The sequence below is a fragment of the Zootoca vivipara genome, chromosome 1 (genome assembly GCF_965207765.1).
Source record: "Zootoca vivipara chromosome 1, rZooViv2.hap1.1, whole genome shotgun sequence".
Classification (NCBI taxonomy): Eukaryota; Metazoa; Chordata; class Lepidosauria; order Squamata; family Lacertidae; genus Zootoca; species Zootoca vivipara.
In genome coordinates, this window is record NC_142582.1 from 88,016,180 (window position 1) to 88,039,686 (window position 23,507).

A 23,507-nucleotide genomic window follows, 5' to 3' on the forward strand; every position below is an offset into this window, starting at 1 on the left:
ACTCAGCCTACCTGTTGACATAAGTGGGAGTCCTGGGTGTGTACAGGAATGCAGAGGGCAATGATATATTTCCTTCGCTTGCATGCTAAGTTTAACTGTTTCCTAGCCATGTCTACATCTGGATCACAATTTTCATGATAGAGGTGCAGAAATAAGAACTTTGGAAAGGTTGATTTTTCTCATGAGTCAGCCTTTTCTTATATATGTTGTGTTAGTAACCTGCTCATTTAGTGACATGGTAGAAAGTCTTCAGTACCTATATAATGGAGAAACCTCATTTAATTTTACACAATTATGAGCCTTTTCTTTCTGAAAGTTCAGGGCTTTGAGGTGAAAGAATGAATATGAGCATGAGTGTTTGTGGGGGATCATTTAAATACGAGTGAGAGTTAACAAAATTTGAAAATCTAATATTCTGCCAAAAGAGGTTTTGAGAAAACTATGTCATATTATTATGCTTTTGGATATAACCAGAAAAAAAACATATCAAAGTGACTGGGAAAGAGATCCAAGACAAAACACTTAATAAGAAGCATGGAAATGGATTTGAAACATGTGCCTCAACAGACTTTATGTACGAATGTGAAATAGAGGGTTGCTGTTTTTTAATTGACATACATCTGATAGGTAAACCCATGCATGACTTTGTCATATGCAGTGGTACCTCGGGTTACAAACACATCGGGTTACAAACACTTCAGGTTACAAACTCCGCTAACCCGGAAGTAGTACCTCGGGTTGAGAACTTTGCCCCAGGATGAGAATGGAAATTGTGTGCCAGCGGCGTGGCAGCAGCGGGAGGCCCCATTAGCGAAAGCGCGCCTCAGGTTAAGAACGGACCTCTGGAACGAATTAAGTTCATAACCCAAGGTACCACTGTATACAGTAGAGCAGTCAACATTTTCTGGAGGTGCAGCTCAGAAAATACTAGCATGCTTCATCTTTTTTGGTCATGTTTTAAAATAAAAATAATTGGAAAATCAGGGAAAAAATGAAATAGAAGTTATAACAGGATATGATTAACTAGAAGATGCATTGATCATATTGTTTGGGCATGTTAAATACTTGGTCTTATCAGTTGCTGGTAATATACTAAGGAGTAAACCGTACACAAATCCAGAATGGAGTCCCTAAAACTGTTGAATGGCGTCTTGTGAACCCCTTTCCAGCATGTTTTTGTTTGAATCTGGTCTTTCCCAGCCTCTCTTTTCCTTGATGCCCAGGTCATTCCTCTTTTATGGGATGCATTCATTGGTTTGTCTGATATGACATGGCAAGTACATGCAGCTGTCTTAACTCCCTGCAAGACATGGTAAATGATTGCCAGTTGTTGTTTTTAATTCTTGTATAAGCAGCTGTCAATAATAAGCACATCCGATATAACATGAATACATGTTTTATCTCTCCTTTTTGGTTTTTCGCTCTAGTGTTTTCTTGGAAAATGCATTGGACTTAAAATATGAAATTTCCTTGTACTTCAGTTACAAGAATGTAATATCAATGCTTCTGTCTTCTTTATTCTAGGCTCTAGAAAGGAAGAGTCTGGCTATGTGACCGCAGCACTAGGGAATACTTGGAGTCATAGCGTGAATACAAGACTCATCTTGCAGTATCTGGATTCACAAACAAGACAGGTGAGGCCCCATGGGAAGCAATGTTACTCCGACAGTAATGTATATGACAGACCCAATCTGCTCAGATAAGGTACTCTAAGTTGCAGTTCTCATGTTTTAGTTAGATACAAGTGAGAATCCTGTAATAAGAAGAGAGGGGCAAAAACATTTTATTTCTTTGCTTCACCTCTCTGCAGGGAATCTCTACGGGGTTGACTTCAGAAAAAGCTTCCTCTGACCTTAGTTCTGCTTAGAGATGTGAAGGCCTCGGGAAAAACTGGGAAAATTCGGGGGGGGGGTTTCCCCCCGGTTTTTTTCCTGAAGCCTTTCCCCCCCCCCCAAAAAAAGTTGGAAAAAATAAAAAATAGATTATGGAATGTTTTATTTTAACATGATGAATAAAATGTTTTAAGATAAGGGGTTCAAATATTTAAAAATCATTTTTTAAAAAATATGTATGGTATCAGATTATTCTAATTTCTGTGAGGACAAGAAAGTCCTAGGTTACAAACTGAACTCTCCAATGCAAGAACAAGATTCATTTCTTCCTTTAGGAGGTGATGTTGTCACCAGAAAAGAAAAAGGTTTCAGTTTTGTTTTTGCATGTGTGTGGTATGCATTGGTTCTGTTCTTCTTCACTAGGCCTCAAAGCACTGGAAGAAAACATAGAGCAACAAAAAGGGCCTGAAAGTATATGTGTTGTTGTGGCAATCAGAGAAGTGTTATGAAAGAAAAAAATAAATGAAAATATTTTAAACATTAAATGCTGGAAAACAGTCTTTAAAAAGTGAAATAAATTAATTTAAGCATACAGTAGTAGCTAAAGTGGTTAACAGACCACACACATCAGGAAATACATAAGGTCTCATGGGCAAAACATGGGAGGTGGAGTAAGCATGTTGCATAGCAAACAGTGATGAATGACAAGTTAAATTTTAGTTCCTGTTTGGATACACTATATTTTTAATATGCTAGTTGTGATAATTTTATGCCCATTAAAATTGTCCATCGTTATATTTTATGTTTCTAAAGTAACAGAATGACTTTCAATCTGGAAAAGAAAAAAGAAGTGCTAATGTAGCATTTTTTTCAATTTTTCCAAAAAATTCCGTTTCCCCCTCCAAAAAACCAGAAAAAACTGGGGTTGAGGGATGAGGTCAAGGACTCAAAGCCAGAGGATGAAATTCCACAAGACAAGCCTGTGGCGCTGGTGCCCTTCTGGCCCAATGATATGATATAGAAACCACAGTCTACCTCTCTCCTTTGAAGTAAAAGGAGTGGGCCAGGCCCCTTTTAACTGAAGATGCATCTTTCATTGAAGGCAGAGCTTGCAGTTGGAACAGAACTGGTCTGCCTATGCAGTGTATAATCTGCAATCTAAGGTTGACTGTTGTTAACATCTGATATTGGCTCACCTATGGTGCTCAGACTGAGCCAGGCACAAGGCAGTTTTGCCTTACCTTGCCACTGTGGCAGTCAAAGCAACTGATGTCAAAGACATAAGAACATAAAGAGTAGCCTGCTGGATCAGACCAGTGGCCCGGCTAGTGCAGCACCCTGTTCTCAACCAGATGCATGTGGGAAACCAGGGAGCAGAATGTGAGCACAAGAGCACTGTTGCCCTCCATCTGTGGAGGTAGAGCTTGGTCATCATGTCTAGTAGCCACTGATGACAGTTAAGTGTCTCTGAGAAAAATTCCCCATCACCCTGCAATTGTTTTGATGATGGGGAGATCAGCCTGCCTTTGTTCTCCTTTGGTCACTTCTTTTCCCCTGGGCTGGTGCACATGCACTTCAGCTGCCAGGGACTCCAGATGACTTGATGAAAGCTCATTGCCATCATCCAGGCATTTTGAGGTGGGGAGATATGGAGGTCATTCCAACCTCTCACTATTTTTTCAATGGTCTCGATCGTTGGTAGATATTCTATCTTGCCTTGCCATGCTTCTTGGTGTGGTCCACACAGAGGGAACACATGGATGTCTTCTTTACTAAATACAGGTAGGTAGCCATGTTGGTCTGCTGTAGTCGAAACAAAATAAAAAAATTCATTCCAGTAGCACCTTAGAGACCAACTACGTTTGTCATTGGTATGAGCTTTCGTGTGCATGCACACAAAGAAGTGAAGAAGCATGCATGTGAAAGCTCATACCTACCAATGACAAACTTAGTTGGTCTCTAAGGTGCTGTGGGAAGGATTTTTTTATTTTCTTTACTAAAGAGGTAGTTGCATATATGCCATGGGTAGGAATGTAATGCATGCATCTATATCTGGGAAAGGATCTTCAAACATGTCTGGAAACATGTCTGCTAGTTTTTAGAAATAGCTACATCTGTTATGTTGCTATTGCAAGATTCTCATGCATTTTAAGGCATAAGTGTATGGGGTAATCCTGCCCACCTAGCAGTTCTAAAGCACCTCAAAGTGCAAGTAGATAAATAGGTACCGCTCCGGCGGGAAGGTAAACAGCGTTTCCGTGTGCTGCTCTGGTTCGCCAGAAGTGCTTAGTCATGCTGGCCACATGACCCGGAAGCTGTCTGCGGACAAATGCCGGCTCCCTCAGTCTCTCTCACTCTCTCTCTCTCTCTCTCTCTCTCGATCACTCGTAGCTGAGTAAGATTGTCTTCCATAAACACAATTTTAACAATGGGTCCGTAAGTGACTGTGGAGGCCAATTCTGGATCCACACATCCTTCCACAGTGGGGACATTGGTTTCCAGGCGGGAGTTGATCACGGTGTGGATTTGCCAAGTGTGCCTTCCTCTTAGCACGTCCTGAGATCGAGTTTCTTCAAAGCCCATGACACCTTTGGTAAAGGCTGTTCTCCAACTGGAGCGCTCGCAGGCCAGTGTTTCCCAGTTGTCAGTGTTTATACTATACTTTTAAAGATTTGCCTTGAGACACTCTTGTTTCTCCAGTACTTTCCCATGGCTAGTAGTACTCTCTGCAGCTTGAGAAGAACAATTGAATTACCTATGCTCTTGGATAGTTACCTTCGGTTTTCAAAAGTGTTTCTGGAGTTTATTTTAGTGCCTTAAGATTTAGCTTATTAGTTTAGAAGGTGAAATTTTGGGGTTATTACAGCATGTGTAGGCATAGACTACTGTGATTTGAGCACTTTCTTATTGTTCGTGTACTTCTATGTCAAACATTCGTTTTACATTTTAAGAAGTAAATGTTTATATTTCTGTAGGTATTTGTGAATAGGGTTTTTATCATCTCCATCTGCAAATGCTGCTTTCTCTTTCCTCTCATAGTAAACAACTCCCAGGAATTAAAACAGACGAAACACCCACTATTTGAATTGACAGATCACATGTTTTTTCAAGTGAAATGTTTGAAAACATTTTACTTTGGGGGTGGTTGTTGAGGGGTCTTTGTTTTTTTCAAACATTGAGACAAGGTGCAAGAACACACTTTTCAGCAAACACCTGACTTCATTTTCATCTTTTTTCATGTGCGTGGTTGAGCTCTCTGTCATTGAATACAGTTTTTCAAATGGCTTACAATCTTAAACTGTAGCCCAAGCTCTGTTAATGCATGGTCAATTTTTATGCCCCCTTTTGTGACGAATGTTCATTACCAAAATTGCACAGTATACTTTACACTTTGTGATTTAGACCCTTGCTTATAGAAGATTCAGGGGAGCCTTCAGCCTCAGATGTTTTGTTCCTACATCTAGTGGCTCCTTTTATAGAATGGCTGCTTACTACCTGAGATCCTGTGGAAGGTTAGCATAGGCCAGGTATGGGCAAACTTGGCCCTCCAGATGTTTTGGGACTACAATTCCCATCATCTCTGAGCATTGGTCCTGTTAGCTAGAGATGATGGGAGTTGTAATCCCAAAACATCTGGAGGGCTAAGTTTGGCCATGCCTGGAATAGGCAAAACAGAGAGCTGGATTTGGTAAATGTGTGAACTGACCAGCAATGGCTATTTCGATGTTCATATGTACTTTATGGAGAAAAGCTGTGAAAAGACAAATCTGTCTTGTCTTTCTTGTGTAATAAATACACATACAAAATTGTGGGTGCATGGAGATTAATAATCCAGTGTTTTTATTTGTTGCTTGTTGAATTTATTCTTAAAATAAAATATTTGAGATTAGAGCAAAATGTTTAGTTGTCAGCAGATGTTACAGGAGCTGTCTGATTAGCAGTCAAGGTACAATATTGAGATGTGTTGTAAGACCAAGCATAAGATTTCCCTAGCCTACTGATGCCAGACATCACTTCCCCAGTCTTTGTTAGACACCAGCTGGTTTTACCCTACTCTGATTAGTGCGATATAAATAGTATTCCAGCATTCTGACTGTCACACAAACACAAACTTGACTGGTGGTAGCAGGGGATGGCTTATGTTAAAACCTAAAAATGAAGCTACAGTAGTCTTTCAGCAAAGTCAAACTCTGAATATCTTAAAGGTTTTCCACTGAAAAATTACGTTTTTACGTCTAATGATTCTTCAGCTCTTCTTATATATATTTGTTCAACTGCAGGAGAGACACATTCGTTACTCTATAAGTGCTTACAGATGTTTCAACATTTTTCTAAAACGAAAAAGCCCCCCCAACGTCCCAAATGTTACTGTTGCCATGTGTTAATATTAGTGTTTGATACTGTTGCAGTGTTACAAATCAAAATAGCTAGGAATGAGAGGGGAGATAGTAGCACTCATTCTAATGTTTTTAAAGAAGTAATGTATTAACTATTTTACTTAAAAGCAAGTTTGTAAAAGCAAACAAGAAAGACTAAAAAAGTGCAGGGGGAGAGTAAATAATAACTTTAAAATCCAAGTTCTTTAATGATGACACTTTATTATATATATGAATATTTAGATACTGCTTTTCAGCCTTATATGAGTGTGGGTAATGGAGGGGTAGAGAATATGTTTTTTATTAGATATGAAGAGGTTCTGGAGCCACAGCTGATAAGATATACCTAATGAGCCTGCTGTAATGTAGGGTTGACATACATCCAGAATTGCCTGGACATAGCCTGGACAAAACCAGGATTCAGCCCTTGTAAACTGTGTCTGGGTGGAAATCACTTAAACATCTAGGAAAATCCGGATGTATGGCAGCCATGTCAGAAGTGTAGATTTTGGTGAATTTCATTTAAAATAGTTGAATTTTTTTTAAAAAAAGCTTAACAATTTATATGTCTGCATTTTCACTTTTTAAAATATGGCAACCCTATGTAATGTGTTGGCTGAAGCTGCAACAATTATAGACAAGGTCTATGAAATAGTGAATATGTGAAAGTATAAATTGGGATTCTTAAAATGATCTCAAGTGTTTTGAGTAAGACTGGGATATGATAACTATTAGAACTTGTGAGGGGAAACGCCTATTTTCCACATACTACTATCTGATATGCAGGAAATGAAGACATTGCAAGAAAGGAAGTGGAAGTGATCATTGACCAGAGGAACTGAAATGCTCTGGTTAGATCTTAGTAGTATGAGATGAATGCTCCCTTGTGGCCTAAGTATCTCGTGTGGATGGTGGTAGATATGTAAATGTTCTCTGGAGAACATTTTGCTCAACCTTATAAAATATATAGGTTTAGAATGGCTAATGTTGTCTGCAGTTACTATGACACTCACCATGTGTGATGATGATACACAAGGAGTTCAGTGCTGGCATGAAGTTTAACCAAATGTACTGCTAGTCTTTAAAAATATCTGTTTCTTCTCTTTATGCATGATAATGCTAAAATTTGCATACTTATTTCAAGTCATGCATAGTACATTTTTATGCTTTTAATGCAGTAAAGTGGGAATCGACTTGGTAAGAAATTGCATATATGTAGAGTTTCTCAAAACTTCAGGTTTTTAAAAAGAAAAAGAAAACACTTTCTCCTTTACTTCAAATGTCTGTTATGAACAGATCAGTAACTTCTGCAAGCAAAACTTTAATTAGAAACTTCAATGTTCCCTTCCTGATCAGTTTACTTTCTACCCTTGTATACTGTTCTTAATTTTGGTTTCCTTTTCCTTTCACTGTGAATTGAAATACTACTGAACATTCAGTGTCTAGAAGCAGGCATGGATTTTAATAATTGTGCAACTTTTTTGTTTTCTCTTTGAAGATTTAATTTCCCAATATTCTATTCAGTTTATTATTCTTCCATCAAAATATACTAATTGTTTGTCCTTAAAAGGATAGAGCTAGATCTACAAGTAAAAACAGCTTCCCCTGTTATGAGTTTCTTTGCTGCAGCTGTTTTGTAGTTCTTTCAGAAAGAAGTGGGGCTTCATTTTCTCTTAATATTTTTATAGCAGCATGCATAACAGTAAAGCTCTGATAAACAAGATAATTATGTTAATCAGAATAATATTAAAATCCTGATACATTTAAAACAATATTTATTTGTTCCTCATTTCTTTGAGTATAGGAAGTTTTAGGAGAGCTGTCTTTTTCTTGCCAGCACAAATTCAAACTTGTTTTTCCTTCACTGGTTTACATTCACACTGCCAAACAGTTGTGTGTGTTTTTTTGGGGGGGTTTCCTCAGCCACATGTACACATGAGCAGAATGCTGATTTAAGCCCCTATATCTGCAGGTAAGTATAACTTATATTCTTGGCTACAGGAACATCAACTGTCCATCAATGTTCATTTATCAAACACTTTTCTTTCTTAGGGTACACAAAAGCCTTGGAGAGAAGTTAATTTTGTGTATCTAAGAGGTAGCAATATTTTAAAGAGCTATTTTATGTCTGTGTGAAAATACAAAATATTATCTCTACCCTGGAAACCTACGCAGTATGCTTTGTTGCAAAGGACTGATCCAATTCTAGTCCAAATTTGAATACACTGATTGAACAAGTGGCTTAAAGTGCTATTGTGCCCCTTCCCAATATCCACAAAGAAGCTGTTTGATTATTTTCCTTTGATTATTTTCCAGTTTGAAATTGTTGGGAGTAACAAATGACAATATGATGGCCCTTGTGAGCTTCTTATTTCTGTGAGGAACTGGGCTTCACATGGTCCTAAGGCTTTCTCTCTGTCTGTCTGCCAGCCATGGGAGTTGACATGGCACATAGTGGCTAGTTAAGCCAGCTAACCATGTGGAGGCCCCAGCAGGTCTCCCCCTTCCCCTTTGAGAAAGTCTCACTATCTCAACATTTGAGAAGGACTGGCTTCAGACATTATTGCATGGAAGAAAGGAAGAAGCTAGGAGACTGACCTAAAGTGCTCAACCATTTTTGCAAATCCATCTGCACGGTATGTTGATTTACGCTGCTGTTGTTTATCGGGACTCAGACCTCCTAATGGACATGTGTGGGATGTATATGTAAAGCAAACACTGTCAGGGCACTCTGCAGGCTAGTTGGATTTATGTCCCACTTCTCTTCAGAAGGGCTTTTATGAAGGAGCAAATGTTTACATTATTTTAGACTTGTCTTTGACTTTAATCCATTACGCACTCAGATATCAGTGGACAGTTCTGTCTAAGAACTGGATTAGAAACGACACTAAATAAAATGGAAACACAATACAGTGGCATTATGGTTTTATTCGCTTTTCTCAGTTTCCCCCCAGAAATCTCTGTGTTAACTTAACATGCAGTTTATATTGGTTTGGGACTTGAGTGTTTTGTCCCCAACAGAGTCACCAAAGGCTTTCTATCCCAGTCTGATACCTGTTTAAAAAAGATATTCTAGCCGGCCAAGGCCCAATGATGACCTGACACTTGTCGGTATGGTTTCAACTGAACAGTTGCACTAGTGGGAGCCAGTGGGACAAGTTGTGCTAGCACAATGGGACTTGTCCCTCTGTCCTCCTCCATGCCTCCTGAACCAATAAACTCTGGAGCAGGCATCCCCAAACTGCAGCCCTCCAGATGTTTTGGCCTACAACTCCCATGATCCCTAGCTAACAGGACCAGTGGTCGGGGAAGATGGGAATTGTAGTCCAAAACATCTGGAGGGCCAAAGTTTGGGGATGCCGCTCTGGAGGGTTGGGACACCCACCCTGAACACCATGTGGGATGGGGAGAGGGAAGATTGTTCCATCTGGAATGTAGAAATGTTTACGCTGACAGAACAATCCAAATAGAACAATGTTGAATTCCACCTATTAGGTGGTATTCAGCTAAGCTTTTATTCAGAGTGGTCCTATTGAAATTAATGGACATAACTTAGGTTCATTAATTTCTATAGGTAAAACTTAGCTGAGCCACCAAGGGACAGTACTATGCCCAGTAACCAGGCAGAAGGCCTTCTCGGTAGTGGTGCCCATGCACTGTGGAACGCCCTCCCATCAGATGTCAAGGAAATAAACAACTATCTGACTTTTAGAAGACATCTGAAGGCAGCCCAGTTCAGGGAAGTTTTTAATGTTTGATGTTTTATTGTGCTTTTAATTATGTTGGGAGCCACGCAGAGTAGCTGGGGAAACCCAGCCAGATGGACGGGGTATAAATAATAAATGGTTGTTGTTGTTGTTGTTGTTGTTAACTCAGTTCAAAAGCAAAAGGCAATTTTTCTAAAAACAGATGGTGTCATATCCGTTACATTAACAAAGGAATATCGGAAGCTGCCATATACTGAATCAGACCATTGTCTATGCTGACTGGCAGCAGCTCTCCAGGGTATCTCACAGCTCTATCTGGAGAGATGCTAGGAACTGGAACTGGAACCTCCTGCCCACAAATCTCTACAACTCAGGTACAGTGCTTTGTCCAAATAGTCTGGATGCAGAAACACCAAACTGCCACTTTGCTTATTTAAAATATTAGCAGTTTTCTATGGATGATAAATCCCTGATCTGTCGAGCAATGCAAATTTAGAATGAAAGAGAATATGAACAGGGGAGAAATTATTCCACATATCCTGGAGTTTTTTATGTACTTTGTGAAATTTTTAATTCTTTTCCATGTTGACACATAAGGATAATTCCAGGTTTCTGGCTTATTGTAGCTTACCATCATGAATGAGGAACATGCTGCTGCATGCTCCCCATTGCTCCTGTTCTGCTCCCTTGTTATGAGTGGGATAAACAAGCTAATAAGCCTTGGCTTCCTATTATACATAAATCCAGGTCCCTGTGAGTTGTTGGTCTCTAACTAGGTATGATTTGTAAGCCAGCAGCAATGCAGCTGATACATCAACGCAACATTCCCATTTCCTACAAAGAGAACTATATTGCTTAAGAGCAAGAACAGGTGATTATTAAATTATTGCTTTCTGTAGCTCAGTGCCATGCTTGTCATCAGTACTTACTCTACAACCCACATATACAAGGGGGCAGCTTCCAAATGTTCTTCCAGCTATATTGTTTTTGGGCCAAGGAATGTCTAATTTAGTTTTGCTGCGTGCTTCTGCAAACTCATGGTGAATTTGTACATCAGGCCCCAGTTCAACTATTTATTTTATTGTTGTCTAGAGTGACCTGAAACATGTTCCACACTCAGGTCTTTTAATGTGCGTTCTCTACTATTTCCTTAGCTTTTCACCTTGGGCTTACTCTTTTTTTGCTGGGGCATATGTCAGTATGAAATAGGGGTAGTGGAGTTTTTGTTTTATCCTAAAATGATTTTGCAGACAGTGCTGTGGGTGAAAATATTTAAGATGTGATGTAGGACAATCTCTTGGTTTCTTGGCTGGAGTCTGGGACCTGTATTGTTGTATAAGTTAGGTCGGAGTTGAGAGAGAGAAAGAGAAAGAGAAAGTTTGACTACTGCCCTTCATGAAAGAGTGATTGTGAGGGGCACTGGTATGATTTCTTTTATGCTTATCAGCATGTCTGTCAATCTGTCATCGCATGAAGAAGAAAAAACCCAACACTTCCAGCTTGTGAGAAAGAACTACAGAATAGCTTGGTGGTTATTATGAACCACGGTCTCAGATGTTGACTTCCTTATTGTTGTCCAGTAGAAATACTATGGACATTTTGATCTTTAGTAATAACATAATAGAACGTCCTTCCTTAAAAAGGGATTTAATGGATAGATGAATGTAGTTTAACTTGGTGTGAATCACCTAATCTGCATTATTGATCAGGAAATGTGGCTGCTGCGTCTTATCCTTTCGTTTATCTCATTCCAAGCAAGTGATCAAATAAATTTACAGTGGTACCTCGGGTTACAAACGCTTCAGGTACAAACTCCGCTAACCCAGAAATAGTACCTCAGGTTAAGAACTTTGCTTCAGGATGAGAACAGAAATCGTGCTCTGGTGGCGGGGCGGCAGCAGTAGGCCCCATTAGCTGAAGTGGTGCTTCAGGTTAAGAACAGTTTCAGAGGTACCACTGTATATAGTGCCTGGCGTGCTCTGGTCCATGGGATCACGAAGAGTCGGACAAAGAATTAAACTTCCCTTCATCCCAATGTATCCCGGGTCACCGTAGAATAACAATAAACAGTTGGGGCAGAGTCAACTGAATAGGTGTGCTAGCAGAAGCCAGCACAAATGAGTCCCCCTAGCGCAATTTTGCTTTCCCCCATTCTCCTACTCCCCTCCCCACCCCACCCCCCAAATTGGCTTGGAGTGGGGGTTGAGGGAAACCTCTAGAACAGCATTCTGGGTTGGGGGAGATAATTCCATCTGGTAAACAGAAATATTTTGTAATGATGGAATGATCATATTAGCGCAACATTCCATTCCACCCAGTATAAATAACAACAGCAATAATAGTGAATTTTACTTGGAAGATCAAGAAGTTAATACTGGGAAAGGACTTTCTCAACAATATGCATTATGCAAACACCTTTCGTGCAATCTATATATTCTGAATGTATTAAACTGAGATGGGGGCAAAACAAGCAAGGCAAGGAAATGTAGTCATGGATTGCTGGAGAAGGGACCACTTCAGTGACTTATGTTTTTCATGTTGCTGCTGTTTATTTTGATCCCTGCCTCCTGAAGTGTACTTGTGTGGGATGTATGCTCAACACAAATGCTGCCTGTGTACTGTCTTCACTAATTGGTTTGGATTTATGACCCACTTCTCATAAAGTGCCCCAAGCAGCCATTGCTGCTGTTCTATAAAATAGCAGAGAGGAAATCCCTTTCTAAACAGCTTCCGATGGACAGGATTTTCTCGTGGGGTAGGTATGATGCATTTAGACTGCTCTATAAAGAGTTTTATTGAATTGTGACCCATTAACCTGGTTTTAATTAAAAACCTCTCTTCAAACTTACTGAGCTTTGGAGATCAAATTTTTCCACTGCAGCACACACCAATAAGTGTGTGATTTGGTTGTTTGGGGACAAATTCTGACATGGCATTCATGGATGAACAGGGAACAGGAACAGGAATACAAACTACAGTCATGCCATTTATGGCTGCAAATATATGCCTGTGTCTTAGGGCTGTGTGAATTTGGCTCTATAAGCCCCATTGAGAACCACCACAGACTCCTTTCCACAGGATGAAAACTGGACAAATCCATTTGCCTTTAGCTGATTTCTTCTTGCATCACTGGAGTTAATTGCTCATTCTTTCAGCTGCTTAGCCAAAGTTCCTTAATCCCCGTTGATGAGGCTGCTGGAGGAGAATTGTCGAAGCCCCCTCTTGCCTTCTTTTTTGTACAATAACCTTGAATAGATCAGGTGGAGCCTGCAATATGTCTACTATTTTTCTTTTCTCATTGCACCTTCTTTGCTTGAGATAAATGCCAGGCATTGACTTCAAAAGCAACAGTAAGGTTTTCCAGAGTTGTACACCCCATGAAGAAGCCTTCAGGATCTTTTCTCTAAATCTGATGAACTAATTCATAGATTTGTGGATATTTAGTTGTTGAATTGATTGTTTTAATGTGTTTCATTGGGAAGGAGGGCAGTATCTAAATTCAATAAATAGTTTTATTAGGTTTTATTATTTATATGTATGGTGATGATGGTGCCCTTTTTTGTTTCATACTATTTAGCTGCCCTGGCAACATAAGCTCATGTTGAAGGTGTGAGACCTAAATCCTATAACGAAGCAAATATTTTTTCTGGAGATATCAATATTTGTGTGTTGGTTTTGACTCTTATGGTCTTGACTCTCTTTCATCAACCTGTTCTAGATGAACCTTTAGTATCTCTCTTAGTCACATCAAGGCACATTGCTTGCCTGATCTATTCTACATATCCCTGCTTTGGTCCACAGATTTGTGCAAAGGTTGCAAATAACCAAGTATGGAAATTGCAACATGTGAGTGTAAACAGAGCTATATTCTGTAACATACCAGGAAAACCATGCACAGGGCTACGCAGATGGGAATTGCGGTCCTATGACTAAACTGCGGGAGGCAGTGGAAGACAGGAGTGCCTGGTGTGCTCTGGTCCATGGGGTCATGGAGAGTCGGACATGACTAAACGACTAAACAACAACAACAAATTACTATTATTGATGTCTTTTGGCAATATTTGGCATCTATGTAAATAAAAGACTGTCCCTATAAGAGAAATTTGAGAACTAATGTAATATTTCATTATAGTTCAGTTCCTTAAGTCCATAAGCTCTAATGAATCTACCCCGAGTATGACTTAGTTGAACATAATTCATTTTAAAAAATAGAAATTTATGAATGGTGGTTCTTCTAATGCTTTTAAATTGTGTTTCTTTTAAAGCAAATTTGAAATGTATTAAACTAAAGTTTCAAATCCTTGGTTATGGCAACCAAATGCAAAACATCTGGAAAATGTTTGTGCTTGGGCTTTGTTGTACCTCCATCAGGATTTCTTCAAATGTGGAACTGCTGAGTGTTCTTCTGTGCACATAGTAATCACTTTTAGTGCACAAATGGTGTATCAACTCTTAGATGGTCTGATTCTAAGGAATACAAGAGGGAATGTGATTGTATGTGAGGTATATAAGAACTATTTTCCTATCCAGCTGCAACTGAAAAACAGTCCTTAAGGGGTAGTGGTACATAGAGCTTATTATAGGTGTCAAGGTTATGATAATAGGGATGGACTGCCGTTGCTAAGTTTGAAGCAACCTGACAGCCCAGGTGCATTGATGGATCCAAGAATACCTTAAGGCTGTATACTTCAGTGAACAGAAACCAAAGTCTTATAAATGACAGGTGTTCACACTTCCTGCCGGTCGCATGCCTTGCTAACCTTTGTTGTAGTCAAAAATTGCATAGGTTCAGCATGAATCAGCTCCCTAGATTAAGTCCTCAATTTTTCAATGTGTATTAATCAATATATAAAAACATAGTAAAACATCAAACGTTAAAAACTTCTCAAAACAGGGCTTCCTTCAGATGCCTTCTGAAAGTTCTGTAGTTCTGTAGACCAATGGCCACAGGTAAAGTGATCCAAACCCCCTGTTTGCCATGCTGGGGTTGGTTTGAATGGAATGGAGGTCTGCTTCTGCTCAGCCCTGCCAGCCTTCAGTGTCAAGAAGTGCCCCAGTGGGCAGAATCTGCCATTGATGGGATCCCTTCTGCTGGTAGCCAGCAAACCCCCTCAAAACAGGGTGCAGAAGGAGAGGGCCAGCACTTTGGGTAAGAAATATTTGAAGAGGCTAGCCACATAACACTCCAACAAACTACTCCAGATCCTCAAATTGCATTATTATCCTTCCATGATGGGAAAGGCTGAGCTGGAAAAAAATAAGGAATTGTTGGCTTTCTTATTTACTGCAGCCAGGGTAACAATAGCAAAGTGTTGGAAATCTGTGATTCATTGAATGTATAAACACTCTACAAATAGGGGTGGGGGGAAATAAGTGGTGGGGGGACATGCGCACATTGGTGTGTGCATGTGCGGTGGGGATTGTATTTGTCATTTGTGTATTCTATTAAAAATAAATATTTAAAGAAAACAGACAATCATGAAAGCTTGAGACAGATTTTTGAAACTTGCACAGAACAATAGCTATGCAGCTTCACCACCGCTTCAGGGACCATCTTGACACAGAGTCAGGATGCCTGCTTTTCTGCAATGAAGTGACCAGTACAGTACAGTAGCAGAATTCCCAGAGCATTGTGTACTTCCAAGTGAGGTTAAGCATTCTATATTAAATCTGCCTGGTGATTTATCTTTTAAAGGCAAAAATGTTTATATAGAAAGTTTGTTGGGTATGGCTTTATATGGGTTTAGTGATGTTAAACAGTACCGAAGGCTGCCCTATTTGGGCACATATGTAATTGCTAGGAACATGAATACTGCATTTGGGCGAATATTGTTACCTATACCCTGTTCTCAGGGAATCTGGTGGAAGGCCACACACTTTGCATGCAAAGGGTTCCAGATTCAATCCCTGACATCCCCAGGGATATCTGTCTGAAACCTCAAGGAGTTTCTGCCAGTCCTTGTAGACAATACTGAGCTAGATGGACTAATGGCTTGAATATGTATATATAAGACATCTTCCTTCCTAGGATCGTAATAAGAACTAGCAGTTGAATGGTTGAATTCCAAGTTCAATATTTTTTCTTTTGCTCTGCTTTGGTACTGGCACAGCAGATTAAACCCCTGCATGGTACAGAAGATGTGAGCAAACAGGGGAAAGTAAAGTTTCTTGAACTGATGCAAAAGCCAATTGAGTTGTTTTCCTCACTGGCTCTTTTCCTGTTTTCTTGAAGCAGCTGAGAAAACAATGTTTCTCCATCTACAATAAGAAGGGATATTCTGGCATAAGGATTGCCTGTCCCAGACATTTGGCACAATCAGAGGAAAGATTTGTTTTGCTTAGCAGTGGTTTTATTAGTTCATGAATCTAATTGAACGTTCTAAGATAATCACATCCCTTGTTGAATGACATTGCTGATTCAGTGCATTTCTTCTCACTTTTAAGCTATGCTCTTCCATGCAAATGTAGTTACAAACTGGATAATTAGAGAGTTGGGCTTAAAAGTATTAATTGAACAAAGTTCTGTGCGCCACTTTGGGAAAGGGGCTTATAAATGTTGTTAATAACAATAATGTTAGTTGTGATTTTAAAATCTCATAGCAAATTAAAGATTCTAATAATATTCAGAATTGAGTAGTTAATTTTGTGAAATTTAAGGATAAGATTTTGTTCTTTGTGATCTCTACAGTCATACATATGGGTTCTAAGCACAGGACAACTTTTTGAAGCATTCCCATAACTCTTGAAAAAAGCTTTGCAGGATAGTTTGCCATAGGGACCAAGATCTCATGCTCAAAGAGATGGGCTATCACCCTCCTATTCACTTCATTTATGACTAATGCAGCACAAGGAACATTGCTTGGAACTTTCTCCTTGCTAAAGTGAAAAGAACTATGCCTGTGTTTCTTTTATCTCTTTATCACTCTTGCCCTTGTTTCATTTCCATTCAATATTCTTTTTTCTTTTATGTTTTTATTTTATTTTCTGTTCTGCATTCTCTTCTCACCTGCCTAGGCATCATTTAAGGATTGTCAGGACTAAAGTTCCCCATATCATCCCAAAGCAGTTGGCAGGAAACACTATGAAATGGAGATGGTTGGTGTTTCTGCCATATGCCATATCTGAATACTTCAATAGCATAACATAATATTGTGGTTGAGTCTACAGCAGTGTTTCCCAACCAGTGTGCCTCCAGATGTTTTGGGACTACAACTCCCATCATTCCTGACCACTGGTCTTGCTAGCTATGGATGATGGGAGTTGTAGTCCCAAAACATCTGGAGGCACACTGGTTGGGAAACACTGGTCTACAGTACTGATGTGTTGTTCCTCTGAGGAGCCATGCAAGACAAAAGGGTTTTTTATTGTTTGTTTCAATAATGCCATGTGTCTGCTGTTTGAAATTTGTGTTTTATACAGATTGTTATTTATTTTATTCCGATTTCTACCAGTAAGTAAAGATCTTCCCCTTACAATTTTGCTGCTTGAAGCCTCATGAGCAGAGTACATGGCAAACCCAATGACTTGGGGTGAAGATTATTGCATCATTCAATGAGGTTAAATGCAGGAAAGGAAATTCTGGGGGTTGCATCATGGCTACAAGTGACACGCTCCTTCCTTCTCCAGCAACTTTTCTTTGCATGAAGAACAATAACTTACGCTGAGGAAGCGAAAGTGCTTGCATTGCAGATTTCCACCGTGCAACAGGTCACCAAGTTTATATCACATCCTGAGATGACTTTGCTAGCATAACATTACTCAAAGAAAAACATTGACAATGGTTACTAAACCTGCATTTTTGCTCTGTTTGTCTTGTACCCTCATACCTCAGTAGCTAGGGAAGATACATGCAAGCCAACAGATGTTATAAATAAACAAGAATAAGAGGTTGTTTGTAAGGATCTCTACAGATGTACTTCTAGTACACTTTCTTCTATTGCAGAACGATCCTTCATATTGCAGACAACAAGCAATCTTACTAGGAATTAAAATGCTGACCTCAGTTGTTTTTCTGCACACACACACACACACACACACACACACACACACACCAAGTCTTCAGGTAGACTGTGTTTTATTTTTGTAAAGTTTATAATGAATTGAATTCATTATTCATCTCTGCTTTAAAAAAAGGGAAAGTCGGTTTTAAAAGAGCTTCAGTGTTGCGCTAGGTGTCATCTTTCCACAAGGGCCAACATTGATGCCGAAATCCAGCATCGCCTGAGCTCTGCAAGTGCGGCTAACTCCCATCTGAAGTGCAGAGAGTTTGAGGACCAGGACATTCACAGGGAAACCAAAATGCTTGTTTACAAAGCTATTGTACTACCAACCTTAATATATGCTTGTGAAACATGGATCACTTATAAACACCATCTCCAACTCCTCGAAAGATTCCATCGACAGTGTCCCGGGAAATTTTTACACATCACTTGGGAAGACAGGCGAACTAATATCAGTGTATCAGAAGAAGCAAATTTCACCAGTGTTGAAGCAATGATTCTTCAGCATCAACTTCGTTGGACTGGTCATGTTGTGCGAATACCTGATGATCATCTTCCAAAGCAACTACTTTATTCCGAACTTAAAAATGGAAAGTGTAATGCTGGTGGTCAACAAAAGAAGTTTAAAGACTGCCTCAAGGCAAATCTAAAAAAATGTAGTATAAACACTGACAACTGGGAAACACTGGCTTGTGAGTGCTCCAGTTGGAGAACAGCCTTTACCAAAGGTGCCAGGGGCTTTGAAGACACTTGAACTCAGGACGCAAGGGAGAAACGTGCTAAGAAGAAGGCATGCTTGGCAAATCCACACCATGATCAACTCCCGCCCGGAAACCAATGTCCCCACTGTGGAAGGACGTGTGGATCCAGAATTGGGCTCCACAGTCACTTATGGACTCATTGTTAAAACCGTGTTTATGGAAGACAATCTTACTCGGCTACGAGTGATCACCAAAGAAGAAGAAGAAGAACATTATAAACTATGTGAATCAGCACTAAGAATTCTGTTGTAAGTGGGCAAAAATAGAGTTCAATCTTGGACAGGAATTGTGTTTTTATACAGTGCACTGAGAACTCTTCTGCAATGGTTCAGCTACTTACTGTACATCTGTGTGACTCAAATGGTCTGATACAGAGTGAAGGATGAAGTGTCCTCCTCCTTGATGGCTTTTAATTGGAACAATCCCACACTATTATTACTATTATTTATTTATTTATTAAATTTGGATACTGCCCTATACCCGCAGGTCTCAGGGCAGTTCACGTGATAAAATCACAATATAAAACCACAAAATACATAATCAAAATAAAAACAAGAACAACCCAATAACCACCACCCATCATGCCATCTATGTTGATCTCTTGGCCTTTTGTTTTGCCACTTAATGAGGATATATCTATTCGTTATCATCCGTATAAGACAGAGCTGAGTTTGTTAGATTTATATAGAGCACAATTATGAGATCCTTTATTTTCAAGTTTTGCTTACAAAGGAATTTATTTAATTTTTTTGTTACATTCCAGTGGGCTATAACTGTTCATCTTCTGGAGCAGGCTGTCTATTGACTAATTCCATGTAGTTACAGGTAGGTAGCCGTGTTGGTCTGAGTCGAAGCAAAATAAAAAAATTCCTTCAGTAGCACCTTAAAGACCAACTAAGTTTATATTTTGGTATGAGCTTTCGTGTGCATGCACACTTCTTCAGATACACTGAAGAAGTGTGCATGCACACGAAAGCTCATACCAAAATATAAACTTAGTTGGTCTTTAAGGTGCTACTGAAGGAATTTTTTTATTTTAATTCCATGTAGATTCACTAACCAAATAAAAAAGTGAGAAAGTGGCTAACCTTTCGGGATTTCTTTAGTGCTCACCCCATCCCATCCAATATATAAATGGTATAACATCAGTTGTCCAATGGCCCTAAAATGCACATGAAAAAATGCCATTATGAGTTCTTCCTTCCTTAGTACTTCCATTTGTAGCAGCTTGCCCATATGGTACTTGTCACTGCATAAAACTCTACGGAAGGAGTTTCAGAACAGCTGAACACCTTCACTTGCACTTTAAGGTCAAGGGACCTTTTGGTTTGTGAACTGCAACTTCCAAAAACAAGCCACTGCTTGGCATGGTAGTGATAAAGATACGTTTATCACATCTGAACTGTGTTATTTAGTGGACAACAAGAAATGGCAGGTTTTATCATAGCTCAAAGTAGAGCAGGGTTATAAGGTATATAGCTGGAGAACTTTAATTGTGGAACAGAAGAGTGGCCCTGACAGTGCTGTTCACAGGCCGTATGGATATTTTTGAAATGTCTCTGTCCATGCATACTTAAAAATGAAGAAAGTAGTAAAGTCTGGTGTATTTTCCGGGCATTGGTGAAATGGGTATGACATCACTTTAATTGAAACGGAGCTCTGAAAAGAACCAGAATGTGCTTTGGATCAGCAGCCTTGTTAAATGGTGCCCTTAGGGCTACAAAGTTGGAAATGCCGCTGTGAAAACCACAGACTGGGAAATTGCTTTCTAGTTCCTTTCCCTTTTTTTCCTGAGGCAGAAATGAGTGAGGAAATCTGCTTCAGATTTGGGTTGCAGACATGTTTTTGCAGGAATGGCAGCAGCAAGTCACATGAACTACCAGCAACCATTCCGTGTGCAAATCATAATATAGGGGGTGGTTGTATGGGCTTGGGTTGACCTGAACAATTGAATATGTTATAGCAAGTACTCTTTAAGAAACCAAAGCCATCATGGGTACAAAGGTTGACTTAGCTCCTTTTTTAATGTGCAAAATTCTATGTGGGGTCTCATTGCTCTGCCATAGTCCACCTTCTCTTCTTCTGTGCTGGAACACACAGATGTTTGGAGCATTTCTTGTTGTCTGTTGAAACATATACAACAGAGTGGAAGGGCATATTCAAATGGTGTGGTATTTTGGAAAATATGACTCAAATATGAATAAAAATAGGGATATTTTGAATCTAAAGGGCTAAATGCACATTTTTGGAAATAAAAGTGGTATAAGTCTGAACTGTTGTGACAAAATAGCCTAGGCTTTTGATGGTTGCTGCTGTTAAGCTTTCTCTATGAACTGGGATTGTAATCAGTAGCAGCATAAAACAGGAATTTTTTTGTTGGTTTTTGTCTTTGTTTCTGCAGCTTCTGGTTGCAAAGTCCCCGATTGCGCCATTCACATCTTTCCTGTACAGAATTGAAAATTCAGGGTTCATTCTCCAAGGTAAGACCATGAGTGAGTTTTGCATACTGAAAATGCCAGAAGTCTTACATTTGTTCTTGCATCACCTGCACATCAAGTACATTTCCTATTGAGAGACGTTTTCGCTTCAGCAAGGCAAAAATGAACAATATGGCAGCCTGCCAGTGTTGCTACACCTATTGTTATTGGAGTCAGTTATTGCAGGAGACCGACCAAGAGGCTGCATGTTTATCTACAGTGGTGTGGTTCAGAAGGTTATATAGGTTTTATATAGGGCTTAGTCAACTCCCATTGTTTTCAGTGGGTCTAAGCACTACTAAATCAACCCGTTGTGTTAACAAAAAATGATTGGGGTGGTGGTGGTGGAGTGTGCCAGTCCAAAATCTATCCCTGATGCCACTGCACATAGAGGGTAATGGGAGAAAAGTAACTTCCAGACAAGGCCATATTAGGGTTCTTTGAGCCAGCTAAGAAGATGGCGAAAAGCAGCATAAAAGGGAAAACTTTTCCCCACCCCTAAAGGAAGCTTCTTGAGAGGTGTCAGGTAAAAAGCATGATATCTACGCTGGTGGCAGAAGAACATTTTCGTGCTAATGAATGGGCTGTATTCCACGGTCTGACAGCAGAGGCAACATTTCCATTCATTCATTATTGTTGTGTATTATTGTGTGAGGCAGTCAGTGTCAGGAGGAGAACACATTCAAAGTATGTGACAAGAGAACAAGTGGATGAGTGTGGGAACTAGTGGAGAACAACAGCTGTCTGAAAAATGAAGCTTAAGGGGAGAGGGGAGGGGAGATCCCATCACAGCTCTGTTAACCAAGAGGCCACAAACAAACCAATACTAGAAAACATACCTGAATCCTCTTTAATTGTGGATGACAGGAAGGAGGCACACACAAAACATAGTAAAGAAGTTTGATTTAGTGGCTCTGCAGGCAATTCCTCTTCCCATCCCTAGGGGATTTGGAGGTGGGGATAGAGTTAAAACTGCAAGTTGCTTTCTCTCCCTTTTGTTCCTTGGGGCTGGTGGTTAATAAAAAAAACGGCAGGAGAGGATAGCTAGTTAGAGATTTCACTGACTGCTATTTGATGCAGTTTAAGGAGCTACTCTGCTATTGTTTGTAGTTAAAATGGAAAGCGGAACTGTTCTCCATTTGCAAAAGTCTCCAGCGTCCTAGGGAAAAGAAGGCTGAGAGTGAAAAAGCTATTAACATGGTAATGCTGCCTCATTCGGCGGAGTGCATCAAAATCCCCTTTGTTGATGTAAATTGCTGCTCTATTGCCTGGTCTCTTTCGATCTCATGGTCTTGGTACAAGTACTGAAAATTGTTTGGTGAGACTTGGGTGGAGGGGAAACTGCACCTCTTATATCATTTTAGGAGATCGCCAAGCTGCCCAAGAGCACTGCAGTGGGAGACTTCTGTGCCTTTGTAAACTTGAAGTGCTCAGTGGTGAAAAGAATCCAATTATTCAGTGGCTCTTTTATTGCTGCTTTCACTCTTGAGAAATGCTGCTCAACAATTTGAAGACAAGGATGGCTGGTCAAAGGGTTGAGTTAGATTTTGAACTACGTTTCAAGTATATTGTGCGAACAAGGGAAAAGATAAGTAAGCCCTAGTGAGTCTTACTCAAAGTCTCTGATGCTTGAGAATCCTGGGTTTGAAATTCTAATTTTGTAACTATTGTTATTTATATAAAGGGACAAAATCAAAAGCCTGAATTTGCACATTGCTGATTATATCCTCAAATGTGGATCTAAATGTGTCACCTAAAATCTGCAGTAGTACACAAATTCTGGTTTAAACCACATTTTAAAGATCCAGAAAATACTTTAAAATACTAATAAAGTTTCATATTTATATTCCTGTCCAGTGAATCCAGTGTAATGAGGCCAGGTGTTCAGGTTTAAAAGTTATTTTTCTGTCAGAGCCACAAGCCTTGCCCTTTAAGACTGAGTAATCTCTTTGAAATCTAGTTCTAGTTCATATGTACATTTTTCAGCAGTCAGGTTCATTCTCCAGTCAATTGCTTATTTTGTTGGTGGTGTATGAGTAAGGAGTAGTTCACTTTCACCCCCAGTTACTATATCCTGCCGGTGGAGGAAAAGGAAGGAGATGTGTTTGTGTCAGGAAAGGAAACAGCCATGAGTCAGACAAACAGCTTGTAATAGGTGAAATTGAGAGTACGGAACTTACTGTCATATAAACACCTTTGTATCTTCATTTACTAGAAGTGTTATTGTTGAAGTAGACTGATTTTCATACCAGTTGGTGAAAATGGTGACATTTGTGAAAGCATGTACCACTACCAGTTCAGATATCAATGAAAATAGAACTGAACTCAGGGAGCGGTAGATTGCTTGGGGCACT

At 39.6% G+C, this 23,507-nt stretch overlaps 1 protein-coding gene across 5 annotated transcripts in view; it reads left to right on the forward strand.

The window, feature by feature from the left end:
- The window catches only part of RAD51B (RAD51 paralog B), a 305,174-nt gene that overhangs the window by 164,855 nt on the left and 116,812 nt on the right, over window positions 1-23,507 (forward strand). For 3 of the 5 annotated variants that reach the window (XM_060273900.2, XM_088669783.1, XM_088669776.1), the window contains exons 9-10: window positions 1,525-1,634; window positions 21,078-21,156. In XM_060273900.2, the coding sequence (XP_060129883.2) occupies window positions 1,525-1,634; window positions 21,078-21,156 (189 nt within the window). The remainder of the gene's footprint in view (window positions 1-1,524; window positions 1,635-21,077; window positions 21,157-23,507) is intronic. The other 2 variants (XM_088669800.1, XM_088669795.1) reach the window with 1 other exon arrangement.